The sequence below is a fragment of the Budorcas taxicolor genome, chromosome 18 (genome assembly GCF_023091745.1).
Source record: "Budorcas taxicolor isolate Tak-1 chromosome 18, Takin1.1, whole genome shotgun sequence".
Classification (NCBI taxonomy): domain Eukaryota; kingdom Metazoa; phylum Chordata; class Mammalia; order Artiodactyla; family Bovidae; genus Budorcas; species Budorcas taxicolor.
Window position 1 is genome coordinate 44866491 of NC_068927.1, and position 20619 is coordinate 44887109.

The window sequence follows — 20619 nt, forward strand, 5'->3', positions numbered from 1 at the left end:
TTAGACGGGGTCTTCGAAGATGCCCACTGCTTTCACATTTAGGAAGTGGGGTAGAAAGACATTCCAGGAGGAGGGAGCAACATGAACAAAGGACAAAGGGATGAAGCAAGACATTAGTGACAACGTGGTGAAAATAAATACTCCAGTTCACTGGAGTACACAGGCATCTGAGATGGAGCGGCTAGAACAGTTGGCTGGGGGTACAGTGAGGACTGTTTCCATTTAAGAGTTTTGATACCAGACTAAGGAAATCTTGTGACTTAGAAGCACCCACTGAAACTGGCCCTGGGGAAGACTAGTCAGGCTGGGATGGGCACAAGGTACCAAGGAGTGGGAGGCAAACCAAGGGGAAGAGCCAGGGGTCTGAGCATCCTTCAAGAGCGAGGGATGAGCAGGCCTTCCCACCTCCACGAACCCAGTCCACGTGCATGGCCAACCCTAAAAGCAGGTGCTGCAGAGCCGCCACTGCTGTGCCAGCATTCTCCAGGATATACACTTGTCTGCTGCCTCTCCTACCCCTTCCCGCCTGGCAGAGGCTCAAGGACAAAAAAGCCTTTTCTTCACCTTTGAATCCCCAGAGGATAGCATCCAGTAGGTCCTCCAAAAAGGCCTTGTGAGTTCTGTTTATTTTTTTGATGGAGTGAATCTCCTATAGCAGGCTAAGTGTATCTCCCCTGTACCACGATAATCACTTCCTAACTGTGGTTCTCCTGCCTCCAGTCTCTAAAACACAGGATGGTCCTATCTCAACCCAGCATGAAAACTCCCGTGGGCAGCCCCCCTCTCTTGTTGACAGACAAACGTCCTCTCGTGTCCCAGAAGGCTGCTGAGGCTGCTATCAGCTGGTTCCTAGCAATGGCCAGCCCTCCTCATCGCTACTGGAAGGGTATCTCCATGCTGTGGCGCTCAAAACTGCCTTCCCATTTCCACACAGCAGATGATTCATCCTTTGTCGGGCTTTTGTATACGCTGTTTTCTCCACCTGTAATTCTCCTTCCTTATTCCTCCCAAGCAAGGCCTGGGTCAACTCTCCGGGCTGACTTTGCAGCCCCTTCCCTGGCACCCACAGCTAGAGCATTTTTTGCCTTACCATTTTGCGCTGAATGACTTATAGGTTTGTCTACCCTTTAGCCAGTGTGGCCACAGGCTCTCAATCAATTGTGGGGTATCTGGCACACACACACAGCAGGAATTCAGTAACACAATAAAAACATCAATAAACATGCTGAGTTAGCAAAATTGCAATGGCAAAATATGCTTTAACTATCCCTTCACTGCTTCTCAACAGCCACCTGTCTAAAATGACTTCAGGGGACTTCCCTGGTGGTCCAGTGGTAGAGAGTCCTCCTTCCAACGGAGGGGAAGCAGTTTCAATCCCTGGTAGGGAACTAAGGTCCCATATGCCTCAGGGCAACTAAGCCCACGTGCCACAACCAGAGAAGTCCTCAGCGCTTGCAAGAAAACCCAGCACAGGCCCCCACCCAAAAAAAAAATGACTTCAGCAAGTCATACAGCCAAGAACAGCAAGCTGAGTTAGACATGCTTTAGGAATTCCAATTTGAAAGGGAGTTCAGGAGTACCCTTATCAAAATGCTTTCTTTGCATTTAAAGTACTGAGTTTATGAAGAACTGGATCTAAGCAGGTTTGGGGGTTCACCAGGCAAGTATGAAAAAGAAACACAGGAGGGAGGCGACTTGGGTGGAAAGTAGTGGCTATGATCATGACCCACGGAATGAGAAATCAGGACTGGGAAAGACAGCAATGAGTACACTGGTAGGATAAATAGACTGGGGGTGGGGGGTGGGCGCAAGAACTGTGGGTATCAGGCTCCCTAGTAGGAAGAGGGGTCAACGAATGAGCCTGGGAGAGTGTGCCGGCAGCGAAAGAATTTCCACGGGAAGTTTTGGAGGGAAGCATTCCAGGCAGAAGAAAAAGTAAAGGCTGAAGGAACAGCAAGATGGAAAGAGCCGGAGCGTCCATGTGTGTGGCTTGAGGGCATTAGGCACGAATCAGAATTGCATTTTAAAAGAATCCCTTTGGGTGCTTTGTGAAGAATGGACATAGGGAAAGGGAGCTGCTGCAGCAGTCCAGGTAGATGCTGGAGGACGGGGTAGGAACCGGGATGGCTAGTCGATGCACATGGTGGAGTGTACGTGGTACGTGGCAGAGGGAGGAATCCAGAATGACATCCCATCAGGAACTAGACAGTAGTGCGTCGGCAGGAGTGAACTCCCCGACACCCAAGCAAAAGTTACAGGCGAGACAGGGCGAGTCCTATCAACTGAGGCCGACACTAGAATAGAAAAGTAATGTTCTAAACACTAAACAGCTGGGCTTCTCGAAAGGAAAACCACTTTCTGTTGAGCCGCTATCTTGCCTCCATCCCAAATCCCAACTCCTCCTCACTTAACTCCCGGCCCCACGGGCCAGAACGCAGGCTGGGTGCAGATATACTTACATACTTCCTCTTGCGGCCTCTCTGAAACCCCAGGAGCATCCTTGCTGTGGTTGATGGCCAGACCCTTACTGGACTGCACGGAAGATCGGAGTTGAGGACCACTCCCTAAAGTCTGCCAATCCCTCGAGTTGGCCTAGCTCCAGACGCCTTTTCTCAGCTACGGACTTCGCAACAACTACGTCTGCCATTGGCTCCGCTTTTGCTCCGACCAATCATAGAGGAGGTTACTTCACGTCCGTCGCTCTTGGCAACCAGTGAGTACCACGCAAATCCTCACCAGGACCTCGCTGTCCATTCTCTTATTGGTCAGATCAGATGTCGATCTCTGAGGCTATAGCCTATCCGGCGCCGGAGGAAGCGGAGGGCGGGTAAGATGAGAGAGTAGCGGGGCTTTCCGGAGGAAACCCGGATGTGTCGCTCAGCAGGTAATGTTGTGGGAAACCCAGACCTGGTGCCGAGGTGGCCAGCTCGGCCCCCGCCCTGGACTGGACTAAGGAACCACGGGGCGGACCGAGCCAGGGTTTCAGGGGCAAGACAGGTGACGGAAATAAAGGACGCTTCTTCCAGGACAGGAATCTCCTGGTTCTTAAACTTTGGCCTGTAATCCAGCTTTTTAAAGAACACTCTGCAGTCGGGCTCCTGCCAAAGAGGCCCGGGCTTCGAGTGAAATGGGCTGTGTCCTAGAGAATCTGCTTAAGTGGCGTCTTGCATTCCCCTCATTAGATCGAGGCCGCTGATGGAAGGCAACCCCCCTGATGGCACTGGCCCCATGCATGTACCATTTGGGCACATTGTGGCCAATGAGAAATGGCGCGGTTCGCAGCTGGCACAGGTAATGCAAGGTCAGTGGACTCCCTCTGAACAAGCCCTCTCTCACCTCATCCTGCTTTTTAAAAAGTTCCATCTATTGCCGTGTTTTCGTCTAATGAACACGGAACTTACTTTCTTCTCTGTGTTTTAAGGGAAAATTAAACTCGTTTTTGAGGATGGCCTGACACCGGTAGATTTTTACTTATCTAGCAAATCCTGCATTCTTTATATCACCGAAGCTGAGTTGGTGGCAGGAAATGGCTACAGAAAGAGACTTGTTCGGGTTAGAAATGTAAGTACTGAGTTAAACAAATGGACTTCTTCCCCCTCCCTTGGAATAATCTGTATAAAACCATTGGAAATTGCACCCTTGGATAGCTGCTTTATCTTGAATGGAATTTTGTTACAGAATAGTTTCCTGTTTCTTTCCTTTTTTTTTAATTTTGAAGTCCAGTAAACTTCAAGGGATTGTGGTAGTTGAAAAAACGCAGATGAGTGAACAGTATTTTCCAGCTGTACAGAAGTTTACTGTTCTGGATCTTGGGATGGTGTTGCTTCCAGTAGCCAGCCAGATGGAAGCATCCTGCCTCATTATTCAGTTGGTAAGTACCCATTCCTACTCCTCCACAGTAGCCCTGGTTTAGGACTTTTGACTGATCTTCCTGGATCCTTTTCTGACACCTGCACTTATTATCTGTACAATCCATGAAGCCAGTCTTTATTGGTTTCTAAAATCTTTTTGATGAATTTAAGCTCGGAAGCTCCCTCTGCAGCTAGCTGAGCTTGCTGCCCTGTCTGCTGCTGCTAAGTCACTTCAGTCGTGTCCGACTCTGCGCGACCCCAGAGACGGCCATCCCTGGGATTCTCCAGGCAGGAACACTGCCCTGTCTAGGCAAGCATATAACAAGGTGAACAAGCTGGAGACCTGATTTTAACCTCTCAGGCTATGATGACTCCTTCGTGCACTGTTCTGCACTTAAGTTGGTGACGTTGTCAGTTAGTGGCTCCTTAGCCTCATCCCTCCGTATCTTCTGTTAAGCATCAGAAATTCTGTCTGCAGGTTCATGTGTTGTTTCTTTTTAACCTAGTGGTTTCCATTGTCCTCATTGATTATTCAGCATGGTTGTACATTAGAATTTCCTGGGGAACTTTCTTTTTAATTTTATTGGAATATAGTTGATTTACAGTGTTGTTTCAGGTATATAGCAGAGTGATTCAGTTACACATACATTCATTCTTTTTGAGGTATTTTTTCTCATATAGATTATCATAGAATTTTGAGTAGAGTTCCCATACTATACGGTAGTTCCTTGTTGGTTGCACATACACTATATAGTGGTGTGTGTATGTTAATCTTAAATCCTGTTTTATCCTTCCTCCCACCCCCCCACCCCCGTTTCCCCTTTTGTAACCATAACTTTGTTTTTAATATCTGTAAGTCTGTTTCTGTTTTGCAAATAAGTTCCTTTGTATCATTTATTTAAAAAATTAGATTCCATACAGAAGTGATATCAGATGAGATTAGAATTTCCTGGGGAACTTTTAAAGTGATACATGAGCCTTACTTCAGACAAATTAAGAATCTGAACATGGGGGTCAGGCTTATGCATCAATTTTTGTTGTGCTGTTTCTAAATCTCTCCCTCTGATGTGCAGCTGGGGTTGAGAACCACATTGGAAAGGCAAACAGCCCTGTATAATTCACAAACCCTTCTCCAGACACTGCTCTGTTCTCTTACTTCACTCTTCCTGACTCACTTTGATTTAATGCTGTTACTATGTGCCTTCCTGTGTCCACCACTAACTGAAGACTGGGTTTCTCCTTTGATAGGCAAGCTTCTTCCAAGCCCTGTATCAGGCAGGTGGAGCCACCATGTAATCCTATACCACTGAAGTGTTTCTTAGTGGACCATAGGACTGTGTTTGAATTCTTTAGTGTAGGTTTTCATTGGTTTTATCCTAAGCATTCTAAAAATTCAAGTTTTTGTAGATTAATTTTTACCTCACTCCTTTGTGTAGTCATGCTGTTCATCTTTTAATAATTTTACTGATGCCTGAAAATTTATATTCATGGCACATATGAGAACATTTATAGTGGTAAATCAAGCTGAACCACATGGAAAAACTAAAACTAAACTTCGGCAAAACAAAATGTTAAGAAAACCACAGGCCCTCTAGAGGGCGCTCATGTGCTTCTTTCGTTTCCGTTCAGGTTCAAGAGCAAACCAGAGAGCCCAGTAAAAACCCTTTTCTCAGGAAGAAACGGGCTCAGGTCTCTGAGCCGGCGCTCCTCCGAAGTGTGCAGCAGATCCCAGGAGTGGGGAAAGTGAAAGCCCCCCTCCTGCTTCAGAGGTTTCCAAGTATCCAGCAACTAAGCAACGCGTCTCTCCGAGAACTGGAGGCGGTAGTAGGACCAGCAGCAGCCCAGCGCATTCATGCATTCTTCACCCAGCCCAGGTGAGGGCTCCTCTCATGGGCATCTCATCATGGGACTGCAGGATCTTGTTTTCTTCTCACACTAAGAAAAGAGTTCCTCGGAGAAGGAAACGGCAACCGACTCCCATATCCTTGCTTGGGAAATCCCATGGGGAGTCTAGTGTGCAACAGTCCATGAAGTACAACAGGGCTGGACACAGCTTAGCGGCTAAACAACAAATGGCAGTTCTAGCTAATGTATGAGAGCAAAAACGTGTAAGGAATTGGGGGTTGGGGCTGAAACCAAAATCCTATTGTTTACAGATGTGAATGTCTATTTAGAAAAACCAAAATAAACTGCAAGCAAATATTTAAACTAAAAAAAGCAGAGTTCCTTTTACAATTAGGAAAAGATGAGAAGAGGCCTGAATGGAACCTGCCAGTGCTCCTGCGCTGTTCTCTGGCCTTAGGCATGCACTTCAATTAGTGGGCCTGCGCCAGACGGCACTGCCCTCATCCTGCTGGCATGACGTGGGCTGGTGGGCACTTTCCTAAGGGAACCTCAGATTCAGCAGAAAGCCAGCCTGGGAGGATTTTACTGTGTGACCTTGACCTTATCTATCATGGAAGGTGGCGGATATGACTGTTTAAAGGAAACAGACCTACAATGAAGCACTGTTAGCATAAGCTCCTTGTTCCTGCTGGCAGAGCCACTGTTCTTTGGGTCTGATCTTAATATACCTGTGCTGTGAGGGTAGCTGCCAGTGTCAACAAATAATTGTACTGCCTTTTTTTCTTCCTTTCTGTCTCCCTTCCTGATAGTTGCACAGTTTGTTTATAATCACTAAGCACGTCTTCTGAACACACAAGGCCTGGAGTCTGGAGTTCCCACTGTAAGATAAAAAGCCAGTGTGTGTGAGGGACGGAAGAATGTGTTTGTAAATGGATAGCCCAGCAACCAAAAGATGCACAGGGCAGTGGCAGGGCCAGCTGAGGAGAGCTGGGGCTAGAGACCAAAATGTACAATCGCTCATCCGAAGAATAAGCACACTGAACAACAACAACTACATACACACACACATACATACATATTGGAATATACTCGGCCATCAAAAAGAATGATGTTGGGTCATTTGTAAAGATGTGGATGGACCTAGTCTTTCACGCAAAGTGAAGTAAGTCAAAAGAGAAAAACAAATATATTAACACATGTGTAATTCAGGAGAATGTTACAGAAGAACCTGTTCGCAGGGCAGGAATAGAGATGCAAATATAGACAATGGACAGGTAGACACAGAGAGGTGGGGATGGGATAAATTGGGAGATTGCGATTGACATATATGCACGTCATGTGTAAAGTAGATAGCTAGTGGGAATTGACTATAGCGAACGGAGCTCGACTTGATGCTATGTGGTGACCTAGATAGATTATATGGGGTTGAAGGGAGGAGATCCAAGAGAAAGGGGATATATGTATACATATAGCTGATTTGCTTCATTGTACACAAGAAACTAACATAACATTGTAAAGCAATTACACTCCAATTTTTTTAAAAAGACCACAAAAAAAAAATAGAATTAAAGAGGCCATACATTTTCAAGGACACTAAGACATCTTGAAAGCTCTCAAAGTCCTATTTTGTGAAATGTTAGTAATTTTTAAAAATATTTATATATTTACTTGGTTGCCCCAGGTCTTAGTTGTGGCACATTAGATCTTTACCTGTGGCATGCGAACTCTAAGTTGCCGCATGTGGGGTCTAGTTCCCTGACCAGGGGATGAACCTGGGCCCACTGTATTGGGAGGGCAGAGTCTTAGCCACTGGACCACCAGGGAAGAACCAGTAATTTTTTTATTACTTTTTTTTTTATATATACACACTGCTTATTTATTTATTTACTTTTGGCTACACTGGGACTTGGTTGTTGCACACAGGCTTTCTCTAGCTGCAGAGAGCAGGGGCTACTCTTGTTTTGGTGCTCAGGCTTCTCGTGGTGCTGGCTTCTTTTGGGGCGCACAGGCTCTGGGCGCGCAGGCTTCAGTAGTTGCAGCGCACGGCTCAGTAGTTGTGACTGGATGGTCCTAGGGCACTCAGGCTTCCAGAGTTGTGACACAGGGCTCATTAGTTGTGGCTCGAGGGCCTCAGAGTGTGCAGGCTTCAGGAGTTGTGGCTGCCTGGCTCCAGGGCACTTGGGCTTCAGTAGCTGAGGCACCCAGCTCTAGAGCACAGGCTTAATAGTTGTGGTGCAGGGGCTTAGTTGCCCTGCGGCCTGTGGAATCTTCCCGGACCCGGGATCAAACCCATGTCCCTTGCATTGGCACGGAGAGTCCTATCCACTGTTCCACCAGGAAAGTCCAAACTTTTAAAAATCAAGTACAATAAAACTTCTGTTGCGTTAGGGTAAGAAAGTGAAATCAAGTGGAAACCATTAATTGAGGCAAATGAATGTGTTTATTTAAATATTTATACAAAAATATCAGTAAGAACAGTGGATACACTTTCCCAAATATGGTTGCTTCCCTTTTGACATTACACACTAGAAAATATTTTAAGTTCATTTATTCTCAAAATGACATGGCAGTGCTATATCTGTAGAAGATATATAACTTATACTATGTCAACAGTGAATCTCAGAATCACTATGTCATCCAATGTATAGCAAGATAAACCAGTGTCATTGTACAAAGTCAAATAGAGCTCTAAACCTGAGTCATTTACATCTTGACTTTGTACAATGTTTTTAACTCTTCCTAAAGACTCTTAAAATATACAATTATGTACTTTCTACTTTAAACAAAATGAGAAATGTTTTGAGTATCAAACAGTATATTATCTACCTTGTAGACGGCATCTTCATCTAACACTGACACTGTGTTAGCGACTTTTAAGTGACCTAAAATGGAAGAAAAACTGCTCCTAAATGTTTTTTTTTTTTAATCTAAAGTCATGACAAATTTGGCACTAGATTTTATCTGGAAATAGCCTTCATATTATCTAGAAGTAATAGTAAAATCTTGTTCTAGGTTAAGGATTCCCCCTTAGGTAGCAGGTCTCTGGGACAGTTTTTAGTAACACTTAATCTAGCATTACAGTCCCTGCCCCTGCCTGAGTTTGGGGTCATCTGAATTCCGAGTTAAGGAATTAATCTATGTATCACCCGAGCCTAAAAACTCACTAATAGGACCCATATAGGAAATCTTAATTGAACTCTGACATTAAGTAACTAAGAGTCCTAATTATAGTCGTTAAAAACAGCCATATTTCCACATTATTCTATTTACAATACTTTATATAATAAATAACTTGCAGCAGTATGGTTAGACTCCCCTAATTAAGTTTGTCTTCCACAAGCTTCTAGAGGCTTCTTGTTACTTACACTCAAGGACATATCAATTGTATGTTTATGCTCTGAGAAGATGGGATTTGAGCATATTGAGAAATCTTCCTCTGTGGCACAAACACGAAGGTCCAGTCAGTATGGGAAGCGCTCTCACTTCTTCACGTCAGTACAAAGAGCTGTCGGTGTTGAGAAGGCTGAAGGGAGAGGAGAGCTTTTTCTTGACCGGAGGCATTGCGACACCAACTGACGGGAGGCACAGGGTGCTCGCCGACTTCTGTCTGTTCTTGTTGGTGCCCCAGCTCAGAAACGAGAGCTTTTTCGAGACTTTCTTGGTGTTATCAGTTTTGTCGTCAACACCGACGCCTAAGCAGACCATGGAGTACGTCTTCTGCATGCCCACAGAGTAGGTGGCACATTTACTATGCTGTACCCAGAAAAAGAAGGGCGGGTAAACGGCTGTTTTCTCTTCCAAATAATTCTTTTTATTCTTAAAACCTGTCTTGATATGCTGTGATTATAGTGAAATGAATATTTTAGGCAGGCCTATTTTTCTGTTATAGGAAGTAATCTATATACATGAGTTAAATTATGAAAAGAATGGTTAGATCTCATTTAACCATTTTTAAAGTGTCGGTTAAAAATGGTTAGAAATCAAGGTGTCAGAGAAATGACTGCCAAGTTTTGAGACTCACATTCTGCACTCATGGCATCCTCTTTAAGTGATATAATTCTGAGATTCAGTGACTAATGCTGATATAGGATTCGGTTCTTAAGAACAAGGACAATTCTTAAGGAATATACTCAACAGCAGTCATTTAGGCTAGGGACCACTACTCACTTTTAAAGGTCATTACATCTGAAAAAGTGATACACACTCATGGTCAACAGTATTGAAATGCATCAGGTGAACAGTAGGTGTCCCTCCTACCTTTCAGCCCTGTCCACTGAGGCAACCACTATCTGTCACATTTGTAGAAATAACATCCATATACAGGTATTGATATGTGTCAAGTATACAGCACCATTTGTCTTTCCTTAAGAATACACTGTGTACACGGGTTTACACCCTGCTTTCTTCGCTTAACGTATCCTGGATTTCAGCCCACACCAGTAGATATGGCTGGCGGCTCAGATGGTAAAGAATCCGCCTGCAATACAGGAGACTTGGGTTCAATCCCTGAGTCAGGAAGATCCCCTGGAGAAGGGAAAGGCAACCCACGCCAGTATTCTTGCCTGGAGAATCCCACGGATAGAGAACCCTGGTGGGCCACAGTCCACGGGATTGCAAAGAATCAAACAACTGAGTGACTAAGCACGTTCTCTTTAAAGACAACAGAATCCATGGTAACAAGGTTATGATTACGTTTTTCCAGTTTCTTAAACTGATGAAATAAACATAAAATTTACCATTTTAACCACTCGTGGCCTTAAGTACACTCACACTGCTATGCAGCCATCACCACCACCCACCTCCAGAACTTATCCAGCTTCCCCGAGTGAACTCCATGCCCACTCAACACTACTGTTAACTTTTTTAGGATTGTGCAGGACTCAAATGGGAAATGTGAAGGAATTTGTTTTCTAAAGACTTCCATGTGAGTTATCACATGCTTCTAAGGTTTGCCTAATACTGAGATTACTTTGCTCACAGAATGTTTACTGACCATCTACCTTGTTCCAGGCACTGAAATCAGGCTGTATGTATAAGCAGACATACAATATATATCTGAAGCCATTGGGCACATTGTTCATAATATAAATCCAGGAAAGGAGTTTGAGTGGTGCAGCAAGAAAGGAGGGGACTTCACGATAAAATATCCCTCCTGAGTTCGGCACCTCTGGATAAAGACGCCTCTCCTTTTCTATTAATATAAAACTGCCCATTAGACTTGCCTGGTGCTCTAGTTGTTGCAACTTGGCACTTTCACTGTGGTGGCCTGGGTTCTTGGGGAACTATGATCCCAAAAGCCACACAGCGTGGCCAAAAAAACGGGAAAGAAACTCACTCTGTACCCGTCAGCAGCTTCTCCTCATTCCCTGGTGCCCCAGCCTCTGGTAAGCACTAACCTACATTCTGTTTCTGTGAATCTGCCTATTCTGAACATTTCTTAATGGAGTCACACCCTCATTCACTCTCTGACCCTCTCTAGTCTGAGTTCTGTTGCCATTTCCCCATGAAAGAGTGTCCTCTGGGGGACTTCCCTGGCGGTCCAGTGGTTAGGACTCTGCGCTTCCACTGCAGGGGTTACGGGTTTGATCCCTGGTGGGAACTAAGATCCCACGTGCCATGCGGTGCGGCCCAAACAAAGTGTCCTTTTGCCCCGCTGCCCGCTGCCAGGTACAACAAACAGCTCTGTTTACATCGTTCTCCACCTCTTAGCTGTGTTCAATACAAACCACCACTCTCTCCTGCAGGATTTTCTTCTCTTGGTTTCAGAAGCCCCTTTTTTATCCCACCTTCACATCTACTTTGCACTCCCTTTCGCTCCTACTTGGGGATCTTAATCCCCCAACCAGGGATTGAACCTGCATCCCCTGGACTGGAAGCACAGTCTTAACCACTGGACCGCCAGGGAAGTCCCCCATATGTGCCCCCTCACATGGCTGGATCTTCCTGACCCCCAGATGCTTGTGGTGTCTCTTCGAGGTTTAGTCCTCAGCCCTCAACCCCTCAAGGGTAATTTCATTTAGTGTCTTACAGCTTGAAACATCAACTCTATGCTGATGATCCTCAAATATTTATTTCTAGCTCTGACATTTTCCGTGAACTAAAGATGTGACTACTCAGCTGCCTACGTCACCTTGACGTGTCTCTTGGGTGTCTCATGGCAAGTGAAACACTCACAGCACAGCAATTGTGTTTTCTCTCCTCTGCCCTCCTCACCCCCAGCCCCAATTTCCCATAATGAAAAATGATGCACTTGTTCAAGCCAAAAATCAAGGAGCCCTCCCCTTGTCTACCATCTTTTCTACACAACTCATCTACAAATTTGTCAGCTCAACCTCCCAGTTAAGTCACAGGCACATCCACCTCTCTCCACCCCGTAGTGTAAAGCTGCTAACATCACTGGCCTGGGTGACTGCCACGGCCAGCTCGCTCTGCAGCCACGTGGCCAGCCTCCAGGCAGCAAGAGAGCCTTCTACAATAAACATTAGAGCACACCATTCCCCATCTCATAAGGTTTCAACCTTCCTTCACTGCCAAGGAAGCACTGCCTGTCTCCCACCTCATTTCTCACCACGCTGGCCCTTTGTCACGATGCTCCAGCTGAAAGGCCTTTTAGTTCCTCTAGCAAGTGAAGCTCAGTCCTGCCAGTGGGTCTGGTATCTGCACCTGTTGGTGCCCCTGTCTATATGCTCTTTTTTCTTGGGGTGGGAGGGTGGGCATGCTATGCTGCGTGGTATGTGGGATCTTAATTCCCCAACCAGGGATTGAACCCACATCTACTACATTGGAAGTGCAGAGTCTTAACCACTGGACCACTAGGGAAGTCCCCATATGCTTTGCTTATACCTCTTCACATGGCTGGTTCCTCCTGACAGTCAAGCCTCAGTGCAGCCCTGCCCAGAGGCCCCTCCCAGCCCCAATCATCCTAGCTCATTACACATGTTATTTCCTTCACAGCACTTACTAAAATCACAACTACTTCTTTACTTATTTAGTGCCAGCTTTGTGGGGTAGGACCTTATCTTATTTCAGCTGGAGCTCCAACACCTGGGAAGAGCCTGGCACACAACTGATGCCCAATCAATAGTTGCTGGATGAACACATGCATACTGTTCTAAACAGAAGTATCCAATGTACAAAATTAAATGCAGCGAGTACAGAAGACCGTGAATGCGACAGCTCCTCCTCCTTGGGGACACAGAATAGAACTGTGCATGTGAACTTGCACGGGCTCAGACACGTCCCGAGATCTCACAGGAAAGTGCTAACACTCCTGAGAAGAGCATCTGCCACACACCTTCTGTACCATTTGAATATGTATATTTTTAAACCATGAGTATGTATCACTTTTGCAATGGAAAAGAATTTAATCAGAAAGATAGATCCATTGGTTCTTTTATCTTTAAGATTTTTTTTAAAAAAATCTTTCCAGTGATTTCTCTGACCCAAGTTGAACACATTCTCAGTGATGACAAACTTAGGAGCTCAGTCATTTGTGGCATGTTACAAATGCAGGCAGGCGGCAGGGGTCCTGGTAAAAACCTCTGAGGCTGGACTCACCCTGACTTCACTCCACATCACTATTTACTGCCAGGGGGCATCAGTACTCACCATGGACAATGTGGCATCCAGGAGGCTCACGACCTTCATCTCAATGTCATTCTGGCCAAAGCTCTTCAGCATTTTCATAACCTCACTCAGCGTCAGCCACTTACAATCCACGTCTTGAATGGAAACAATATAATCCCCTTCCTTGGTTCCTGCCTCCTAAAAAAATATATGATTTCAATACAGGTCAACATTCTGTTCACTGAAATCCCTGCAGTAGTTCCCAAGTTCATTAACAAAATAGTTATCTGCATAAGTTAACTTCAAGAAGGCAAGAATTGTGGTGGGTGTGGAGGGTATAGGAGGTGGGGCCCAAGACAGATGGATACATGAATACAAATAGCTGATATATTTTGTCGTACAGCAGAAACTAACACAACATTGTAAAGCAATTATACTCCAATTTAAAAGAAAAAAAGGCAAAAATTAATCTGTTTCTATTTGGGCAAGAAAGGTATGAAAGGCCTTGCACATAAAACCAGGCCTTTTACTTAGAAGAGCCTTAAATCAAATCACCCCAGTATATTTGTGTGGACAGCACTCTTTATCCTGGTAGCTCAGATGGTAAAGAATCTGCCTGCAAAGCAGAAGACCCAGGTTCTATCCCTGGGTTGGGAAGATCTCTTAGTGAGGGGAATGGCTACCCACTCCAGTATTTTTGCCTGGAGAATCCCATGACAGGGGAGCCTGGCGGGCTACAGTCCATAAGGTCACAAAGAGTCAGACATGACTGAGCAACTAACACTTAACTCTGTCCTTTACCAGACTGACTGTCTGAAAAGATGCCAGTGAGTCTTGCTTCCAATCTAGAAGGATCCATGCTTACCGCAGCAGAGCAGTATGGATCCAGGAAGTGGACTTGAACTGGGGAGTTTCCTCTCAGGGTGAACCCCAAGTCCCCTTCTTCTGCAGTGAAGTGAATACTTCGAGGAGCCGTCCATCTCTTGTTAGCCGAAAACACAGATAAAGGACCCTTGGGAACAGAGCATCATTAGGTTAGGATCTGAAGGCTGAGTCAGGCATTTGAAAGCTAAAGGAAATGATGCCTTGTCGTCCTTACAGATTTCATTCAGCCCTGGTCAAAAGACTCCTGATACCATCTGCAATAATCTGCGCTACAAAGTCATAAAAGAACGTTCATTGCCATTTTCTCTAAAAGACTGATATATTTAAAACAAAATTATGTTATATAGCATCTCTACATATTTGCAACTTATAAAAAAGCCTTCCCCTCAAGTCATTATGAAATAAATGTTCAACATACCAGCTTTTGGAAGAAGTCTGTTACTGTCACTTTGGAGAACTGTGGGAGTATAATTTCAACTTCTCGCTCAGTTTTAGCTGGAAAAGAAGGTTAAAAGTAAAAGCATAAGTGATTCTGTAATTGAAAGTTATTTTTGAAAACTCAGGCCTAAGTCCATTTGGGTATCTACTATGAGCTATACCCCACTCTGGAGCTGGGACAGATAGTGATATAAGACAAATTCCCTGCCTTCAAGGGAGCTTATTTGCATTCTAGTGCAGCAGTCCCCAGCCTTTTTGGCCCTAGGGACCCATTTTGTGGAAGACAATTTTTCCATGGATCAGGGGGCAGAGATGGTTTCAGGATGATTCAAGTGCATTACATTTATTGGGCACTTTATTTCTATTTTATGGCAATTTCAGGATACTCTGCCTTGACTTTAGGGTTAGGATTCATGCTCCTACAAGAATTTAATGTTGTGGCTGATCTGACAGGAGATGGAGCTCAGGCGGTAATGCAAGCAATGGGGAGCGGCTATAAATACAGGTAAGACTTTGCTGGCTCGCCCCCTGCTCACCTCTTGCTGGGAGGCTTGTTTCCTAACAGGCCATAGCCTGGTACCGGTCTGAGGCCCAGGGGCTAGGGACCCCTGTTCTAGTGGACATCCTCTGATACTCATAAAATCCTACTGAGAAGTAACTTACATTTCAGGTGTGGCTGTTGGGGAAATACCATGCTTTCAACACTTAAGTTTTGGGCAAGACGTGCTTCCCCTTTTCATTATTAACATGCAACGTGAGGATTTCACAGTGAGAAGTGGGTTTGCCAAATCACGCGCATCAATAGCTAAATAGCTCCGCCATCATCCTCATGGCACTGCAGCCATGAAATTAAAAGACGCTCGCTCCTTGGAAGAAGAGCTATGACACCTAGAGAGCATATTAAAAAGCAGAGGCGTTACTTTGCGACAAAGGTCCGTACAGTCAAAGCTATGGTTTCTTCAGTAGTCGTGTACACATGTGAGAGTTGGACCATAAGATTTGGATGTCTAAGCACCATAGACTTGGACCAAGGCTGAGCACTGAAGAATTGATGCTTCTGAACTGTGATGCTAGAGAAGACTCTTGAGAGTCCCTTGGACTGCAAGGGGATCAAACCATTCAATCCTAAAGGAAATCAATCCTGAATATTCATTGGAAGAACTGATGCTGAAGTTGAAGCTTCAACACTTTTGGCCATCTGATGCGAAGAGATGACTCATTAGAAAAGACCCTGATGCTGGGAAAGACTGAGGCAAGAGCAGACGGGAGTGACAGAGGATGAGATGAATGACATCACTGACTCAATGGACATGAGTTTGAGCAAACTCAGGGAGATAGTGAAGAACAGGGAAGCCTGGCATGCTGAGTCCATGGGGTCACAAAGAGCTGGATACAACTTAGCAACTGAACAACAACAAGCCAACCCTTCCCACAAGGCTAGTCAGTGTGCAGGCTAAGAATACATGAAAAACAATTTATAAAAAAAAGAAAATCTGGGGAAGAAGACTGGCAATGCCAAGAAAGCTGAACCTCTGTATTCACAGGATGACCCTGTGGTTTCTTTCTAACTGTTTCACACAGCATGGGGCTCAGGCAGGCTGCTCATCTACTACAAGACTGGTGCTACCACCCCCAGAAAACCTCACCAGGAGCTGTGCGTCTCCCTCCTATGGAGGTTGTCTCTACTTTGTAGCCACAGACCGCACTGCATGGACAAGGTTGCCAAGGAAGTAGCCTGTGTCCATAAAGGAGAATTCTTGAGTGCATTCTTGTTTCCACCAACCATCTTGGTCATCTGGAGCAAAGACTTTGATCCCTCTAAGCCTGCATTGCCTCATCTTTAAGATAAGGGTGAGAACGAGTAGAATGAAATTCTATATACATCTGAGGCTTAATGTTGTTCCTCAGTTCAGTTCAGTTCAGTTCAGTCACTCAGTCGTGTCTGACTCTTTGCGACCCCATGGACCACAGCACACCTGGCTTCCCTGTCCATCACCAACTCCTTGGCAGATCTCAAATCCTCAACAGACATTAGCCAACTTTACTACTGACAAACTCAGGATTCTAGCTTGAAAAGGGTTCTATCTCGAGAAGCTTGTCCCTGAAAATGGGGTGGAACTTCAGAGACTGGGGACAGAGGTGTAGGGAGTGGGGTGGGAGGGGGCTTGGGGCAAAGGGGGGTTCCCTCAATTGGGCTACTTCACTCCCTTTCTTCTAACTCCTGGAAAGAGTCTAGTCATTTTTAACTGAAAGGTCACCTCTTCAGGCAACCGTCCACCTCCCAACTCCTGCACTTCAGGGCAGAACTGACCACTACCTCCCCAAGGGCTGCAGCAACTAACCAATTTATTTCCATATTTCTAAACTCAAGACAGTGCTCAACACCTTAGAGATGCTTAGAAAGTGCTGGTGGTACAAGATCTCATTTATATGTGGAATCGGAAACAAACTCATCAGCATCTATTTATGATTAGAAAAAAAATAACCTCAACAAAGTGGGTATAGAGGGAACAAGCCTCAACATAATAAAGGCCACATATGACAAGCCTTGAAAAATTCTCCTCTAAGATGAGGAACAAGACAGGGATGCCCACTCTTACAACTTTTATTTTACATGGTACTGGAAGTCCTAGCCATAGCAATTAGACACGGAAAAAAAAATTAGGCATCCAAATCAGAAAGGAGTAAAACTGTCACCATGAGCAGATGACATACTACTACAAACAGAGAACCCTAATTGTTGTTCAGTAGCTAAGTCATATCTGACTCTGTGCAAACCCATGGACTATATTTGAACTAATGAATGAATTCAGTAAAGTTGCAGGATACGAAATCAATAAACAGAAATCCATTATATAAACAAATCCAGTATATCTATTCACAAATAACAATCAGGAAGAGAAATTAAGAAAGCAATCTAATTTACAATTATATCAAAAATAATAAAATACATAGAGATAAATTTACCCAAGGAAGTGAAAGATCTCTATACTGCAAACTATAAGACACTGTTAAAGAAACTGAAGAAAACACAAATAAATGGAAAGATATTCCATGTCTGTAGACTAGAGAAGTTATATTGTTAAAATGTCCAATTGTTTTATATATATATATATACACATACACATTTGGATATTGTTATAATATCCAAAGCAATCTACTGATTCAATGCAATCACTATCAAAAATCCAATGGCATATTTAACAGAACTAGAACAAATAATTCTAAAATTTGTATAGAATCAAAAAAGATCCCAAATAGCCAAAACAATCCTGAGATAAAACAACAAAGCTAGAGCTCCAGCATGAAATCATGCTCCTTGATATCAATTATAGTATGAAGTTACAGTAATCAAAAGAGTATACCCTGGGCACAAAAACAGACACACAGATCAATGAAACACCTTCCAAGATCAAGCCTCGGAGGAGGAATAAGGATGCAGGTGGCTTTCAAATCATGCAGTCAGAGGTAACAGACAGATAGCAAAGTGCAGAGTTCCATTAAAATAGTGGTATGTGGGTGGGTACGGAGCATAGGGAAAATGTCAAGGTAAAAGGCAGTTCCTGGGGTCTCCTGACTATCAGTAATAGCTACAACCCCAGAGGAGGTCATGAGACTTCAAGGAAAGGAATCTAAAGGAAGGAACCAGGGAGAGGAGACCCTCAAGGATGCCAAGAGGGGAGACCAGGATTGGGCAAGGCAGTCAGCGAAGAGTGGGAAGGAAAGTCGGAGCACAACCAAGGTGGCAGGACCCTGACATCACAGGTGGCGATATGAGGAGCAGGAGGGGGTCAGCTGTCACTAAAGGGTCAAAAAAGACCATAAAGGAGGCCCCAGATCTAAGAGTGAGAAGGTAAGGACTCCAGGGCAAGAGGAGCACTTGAGCAGCCCTGCCTCTCATGCAGCGCACTCTGCACTGGCACCCACGCCACTCACAGACGATGTCGGGAGCATCCGTCAAGTTCAGGAGGTCATCGTCCTCCCGGAGCTGAGAGTACTTAAGCTGGGACCGCTGGCGCGCCGCGGACAGCACCTCCTGCAGCACCTCGATGTTGCGGAGCTTCTTGCACAGGCTGGCCTCCCTCATGGACTCCTCGTGGTGGGTAACAGCTCGGCACAGATGGGATTTCCCTGCCCATAGAAAATCAACACCACCGGTCACGTGTAACAAATGCAACGTGAGTACTTCATGGAGAGCCTGAGTGCCCAAAGATCTGCCCAGAAAGGTGGACATTCTCTTTCCAGAAGGATCTGCCTGGAAGGCTTCAGTCCCTCTGAACTGTGTGTGCAGTATGCTCACTTGTGTCTCTAGAACTATCTTTCAGCGGACATTTACCAAATGTTCTAGGCATTAGAGATGAAGCAAAAGCTAGCCTCTATATTCACTGAGTTAAAATAACAAGCAAAGAAATGTACAATGGGTCATGCGGCATTAAGGTTCTGGAGAAAAATAAAGCAGAAACAAAAATAATAGGCAGATGTAGTAATTGAGAAGATGGGGAATGAGGAGTCGCCATTCTATGATGTGTGATCAGAAAAGGCCTTTTAGGAAGGCCTTAAACTTAAGTAGAGCCCCGAAGCATTTGTAGAAGAAGAGCAGCAAGTGCAAAGGCCCTGGGACAGGAGCATGCCTGAATGTTTAAGGACAACAAGGGGCTTGAAGTTTCGCTGGGGAGAGTGAAGGCTGCAGAGAAGGATGGAGAATGAGGCCAGAGAGCGCAGGTGAAGACTCCTATCACTCTCTGGGTGAGAAGGGAGCACGAGGGCTCCTGGTAAAAAGCTGGGCAAGCTGTGTGACCTCTCTGGACCTCTCTCTCCTCAAATGAAAACTGGGTATCATACCACATCTATCTCATAGGGTTGGGTGAGGTTTAAGCGAGTTAATATCTATTAAGCAGGCACCACGTAAGCATGGCTTAGACCAGGGTAGTAGGTAAGAAGTGATCAGGTTTGGGATATTTTTCTAGGTAGAGTCAACAAGATTTGCTAACCAAAGATGGATGAGAAAGGAAGATGAAGGTGAAGAGTGAGTCCTAGGTTTCTGGCCTGCAAACCTAGAAAGATGGAGGCACCATCACCGAGATGGGGAAAGTGCATGTGCGGGATGGGGGGCAAGCTTGAGTGGTGGAAGAACTCAGATTTGGACACAGAAGACTTGCTCTGAGATCTGTTAGGGACCAAACTAGGACAATTCATTCTCGGCTCTTACGTGTGGCCTATGAAACGCGTGCTTCCAGAATAGGATGACCAAGGACCATTCCCTGGACCACTAGGGAGCTGGAAGACTGCCAAAGCTCTGGCTCCACTGTGGGAGAGCTGGGCGCACACAGAACCCATGAGAACACAACTCTGGAAGCCCGCTGAGGCTAAAGGACTATGCCTCCTGGTTTCTGAATCCAGAGTGGCCACAATGACTCAGAAGATCTACTCCCCAGGCCCTTCCCTGGCAACCTGTCTGGGGTTGTCAGTGAGTGGGAGCAGCTGGATGGGTCAGACAGGACACAAGGGAGGAAGGGAGCAGGAGAGCCAACACGCACCCAGTAGTTGGCGCTGATCAACATTCTTCAGGGTGCCCAAGGGTGTCAGTCCCTCTGGCATGTGGCTGTAGAGCTGGGACAGGCACTTCTCCTGGTGGTCCTCATCTTCACCAGGCTTCACTGCAACAGGAACCGCAAGAGAGATCCTTTTTTCATGACCGTGGTGCAGCCTTTATACACGGCTCCACAGACCCACAGAGAAATCCCGCTTTCAACTACATCCCCAGCTTCACAAGGCCCTTGGGATAATAGGTCTCCTTTCCACCCCTGGCCACACCCAGGCAATCCAGCCCAAGGTCTTTGTGCAGGGGGCCCAGTCTCACTCTAGGGGCTCATGATTTGGCTCCAAGCCCCAGATCTCTATCTCCTCCCAGTCACCCATCTCACGAACCTCCAAGCACAGCCCTGCCTTAAACCTCTGAGGGCCTCCCTGCCTGCACCCTCCCTGGTATATGTCCATTCCTAACCTCACCAAACCACCCACTGCTACCTCAACA

At 45.4% G+C, this 20619-nt stretch overlaps 3 protein-coding genes across 3 annotated transcripts in view; 1 reads left to right on the top strand and 2 right to left on the bottom strand.

The window, feature by feature from the left end:
• CEP89 (centrosomal protein 89) overlaps positions 1 to 2516 on the bottom strand; it is a 77658-nt gene extending 75142 nt beyond the window's left edge. Inside the window, exon 1 of the mRNA XM_052656733.1 lies at positions 2460 to 2516. Within this exon, the coding sequence (XP_052512693.1) occupies positions 2460 to 2498 (39 nt within the window). The 5' untranslated portion in view covers positions 2499 to 2516. The remainder of the gene's footprint in view (positions 1 to 2459) is intronic.
• Positions 2517 to 2842: 326 nt separating this feature from the next.
• Positions 2843 to 6113, top strand: FAAP24 (FA core complex associated protein 24). Its single transcript, XM_052656746.1, has 5 exons — positions 2843 to 2884; positions 3183 to 3301; positions 3422 to 3561; positions 3719 to 3871; positions 5481 to 6113. The coding sequence occupies exons 2-5, from the start codon at positions 3196 to 3198 to the stop codon at positions 5727 to 5729; spliced, it is 648 nt and encodes a 215-aa protein (XP_052512706.1). The 5' UTR covers positions 2843 to 2884; positions 3183 to 3195; the 3' UTR covers positions 5730 to 6113.
• Positions 6114 to 9166: 3053 nt separating this feature from the next.
• The window catches only part of RHPN2 (rhophilin Rho GTPase binding protein 2), a 70227-nt gene continuing 58774 nt past the window's right edge, over positions 9167 to 20619 (bottom strand). The window contains exons 10-15 of the mRNA XM_052656734.1: positions 20123 to 20242; positions 18522 to 18716; positions 14566 to 14642; positions 14128 to 14274; positions 13305 to 13460; positions 9167 to 9449 (exon numbers count right to left, since the gene is read on the bottom strand). Of these exons, the coding sequence (XP_052512694.1) occupies positions 9189 to 9449; positions 13305 to 13460; positions 14128 to 14274; positions 14566 to 14642; positions 18522 to 18716; positions 20123 to 20242 (956 nt within the window). The 3' untranslated portion in view covers positions 9167 to 9188. The remainder of the gene's footprint in view (positions 9450 to 13304; positions 13461 to 14127; positions 14275 to 14565; positions 14643 to 18521; positions 18717 to 20122; positions 20243 to 20619) is intronic.